This window comes from Cinclus cinclus, chromosome 16 (genome assembly GCF_963662255.1).
Source record: "Cinclus cinclus chromosome 16, bCinCin1.1, whole genome shotgun sequence".
Lineage (NCBI taxonomy): Eukaryota > Metazoa > Chordata > Aves > Passeriformes > Cinclidae > Cinclus > Cinclus cinclus.
This window is the reverse complement of record NC_085061.1, coordinates 11,549,551-11,552,534: the sequence shown is the minus strand read 5'-3', so window position 1 is coordinate 11,552,534 and position 2,984 is coordinate 11,549,551. Positions and strand designations below refer to the sequence as shown.

Here is a 2,984-nt window from a genome sequence, read left to right as displayed (position 1 = left end):
CCCTGTGTCCCCTGTCCCCTGTCCCGTGTCGCGTGTCCCGTGTCCCGGTGTCCCCTGTCCCATGTCCCGGTGTCCCGGTGTACCCGTGTCCCTTGTCCCCTGTCCCGTGTCCCCTGTCCCGGTGTCCCCTGTCCCCTGTCCCGGTGTCCCCTGTCCCGGTGTCCTGGTGTACCCGTGTCCCCTGTCCCCTGTCCCGGTGTCCCCTGTCCCCTGTCCCGTGTCCCCTGTCCCGGTGTCCCCTGTCCCCTGTCCCCTGTCCCGGTGTCCCGTGTCCCCTGTCCCGGTGTCCCGGTGTACCCGTGTCCCCTGTCCCCTGTCCCCTGTCCCCTGTCCCCTGTCCCGTGTCCCCTGTCCCGGTGTCCCCTGTCCCCTGTCCCCTGTCCCGGTGTACCCGTGTCCCCTGTCCCGGTGTCCCCTGTCCCCTGTCCCCTGTCCCGGTGTCCCCTGTCCCCTGTCCCGGTGTCCCCTGTCCCCTGTCCCCTGTCCCGGTGTCCCGTGTCCCCTGTCCCGGTGTCCCCTGTCCCGTGTCCCCTGTCCCGTGTCCCCTGTCCCCTGTCCCGTGTCCCCTGTCCCGGTGTCCCGGACCCGCTCCCTGCGGAAGGCTCCAGCCGGGGTTCCCCTCCCCTTCCGGCGGCCATGGAACCTTGCTGGGAGCCGGGCGATTCGGGCGAGCTGGAGGAGCCAGGCTGGGCGCGGCCCGGGGGTGAGCTGGGCGGCCGGGGGCTGCTGGCCTTGGCCGTGGCTAGCGGGGCGGCCGCGTGGGCTACCTGGGCCGTGCTGCTGATGCCCGGCTTCCGCCGCGTCCCCCTGCGCCTGCAGGTACCCGACGCCCCCGGAGCCTTCAATCCCCGATCCCCGCAGCCCGGCCCCCCTGACCCCCCTGTGCCCCCCAGGTGCCCTACCAGCCCTCCAGCCCCCGGCAAGTGGCCAACGCCCTGGCACTGCTGCGGGGGCGCGCCGGGAAGACCGTGGATCTGGGATCCGGAGATGGACGGCTCGTAAGGGCTGGGTCCTGGGGGGGTTTGGGGTGTCCAAGGTGGGCGAAGGGCAGGGAGGGGGGAGGGGAGACCCCCACCCTGCTGCTGACTGGCTTCCGGCTCTGGTTCTGGGTGGCTCTCCTGGCTATGGTCCAGGACCATCCCAAGTGGTCCCAGAGGGTCCTCGACAGCTGTAGGTTGGTTCTAGATTGTCCTAGGTGTCCCTAGATGTTCCTTGGTTGTCCTACATGGTCCTAGACTGTCCGAAGTGGTCCTAAATGCTCCTAGGTGACCCAACATGCTCCTAGGTGGCTCTAAACGGTCCCAGGTGGTTCTCGGCAATCCTAGGTGGTCCAGGGTGGCTCTAGAGGGTCATAGGCTTTCTGTGACAACCCTAAAAGACATCACGTGCAGGGAGCAGAGTGGGAGTGGGGGCTCTGGGTGGTGCAGAGCACCGAGGTCACCCTGCCTATGAGCCAGCAGGATGGGGTGAGTGGAGCCGGGCAATGGCCCCTGCCCACCCAAATCCTACCCCAGACTCACCACTGAGATACTTTGGGTTTCAGCCCTCCCTCTTCCTCTCCAGGTGCTCGAGGCTCACAAGCAGGGGCTGAGGCCAGCCCTGGGCTATGAGCTCAACCCCTGGCTGTTGTGCCTGGCCAACTACCGTGCCTGGAAGGCTGGATACCACGGGAAGGTCTCCTTCCTGAAGAAGGATCTGTGGAAGGTAACAGCATCCTGAGGGTCTGGATGTGCTCAGGGTAGGGCCAGAGCTCTGTTTGCATCTCCAGGATGGATTTGCTGATGGCTGCTTGCTCCTTGCCCATCCCTTGCTGCTCCTGGGAGGTGGAAAATCATCCTTCTTTCCAGGGGATGCCAGCTAGGACAGCCTGTGGCCTCTTCTGCTGCTTGGAGCAGCTCTGAGGAGAGGTCTGACAGGGTCACCTGCAGATACGAGCTTCGCAGGCTGACATAAGGTATTTGCAGCCTGACCAGAGAGAATCCACCATGGAATGTGTGTGTGGGATGCTGATGGAGGCAGGTGCTCCCCAAGACGTGCTGCTTTCACACCCACACTTCCCCAGCCCACATGTTTTGTGGCATCTTTGCTCCCTCCAAGGTTCCAAAGATCACCCACAGGCTTGCATGCTCCAGAAGTTGTCCCTGCTCTGCCTGTTGCTTGTTATTCCCCTTTTCCTTCTGTTTTCAGGTGAATCTTTCTGACTGCCACAACGTGATCGTGTTCCTGGCCCCCAGCGTGGTGAGTCAGTCCCTCATACCTTGAGTTGTTCTGGGCCAGCTCAAGGGGGCTTATCTTGGGAAAGAGCAGGAATCTGGGATGGAATAAAGCCAAGTGGGCATCACTGTGGGCAAGTGGTTTGGTGCTGCACAGCATTTAGATTTATGGAATCATGGAATAATTTGCATTGGGTAACCCCTGTGAGAGGGAGTCCTACCATTCCTCCAGCATTGCCAAGGCCACCACTAACCCATGTCCCCAAGTGCCACATCCTTGTCTGTTAAAGCCCTGCAGGGATGGTGACTCCTCCACTGCCCTGGCAGTTGTGCCAATGCCTGACCAGCCTTCCCATGAAGAAATTTTCCCAATTTCCAACCTAAACCTCCCCTGGTGCAACTTGAGGCCATTCCTCTTGTCCTGTTGCTCATCACTTGCTCTAAGTCCCTTACACAGGGCCAGTAACAGCCCTGTGCTTTGAAAGGTCTTTAGTTGATGCCCCAGAAGCTGCCCCTGGTGGCACTGCCGCTGTGTGACTGTGTTCTAAAGCTGCCTGTCCCTGGATGTGTCTCTCTCCCCAGAAACCTCCCTTGGCCACCAAGCTCCTGGCAGAACTGCCCAACGATGCCCGAGTGGTGGCTGGACGCTTCCCCTTCCCCTCCTGGACCCCCAGCAGCACCCTGGGGCAGGGGCTGGAGCAGGTCTGGGCCTATGACATGAAGGAGGTGCGGCAAGAAACACAGGGCAGCACCCAGGAAAGCCAGGTCTAA

General features: G+C 62.3%; 1 protein-coding gene across 1 annotated transcript; it reads left to right on the top strand.

Moving 5' to 3' along the window:
• Positions 1–630: 630 nt before the first annotated feature.
• ANTKMT (adenine nucleotide translocase lysine methyltransferase) lies at positions 631–2,984 on the top strand. Its single transcript, XM_062503640.1, has 5 exons — positions 631–819; positions 894–998; positions 1,564–1,704; positions 2,188–2,238; positions 2,796–2,984. Exons 1-5 carry the CDS (start codon positions 637–639, stop codon positions 2,982–2,984), a joined length of 669 nt encoding a protein of 222 aa, XP_062359624.1. The 5' UTR covers positions 631–636.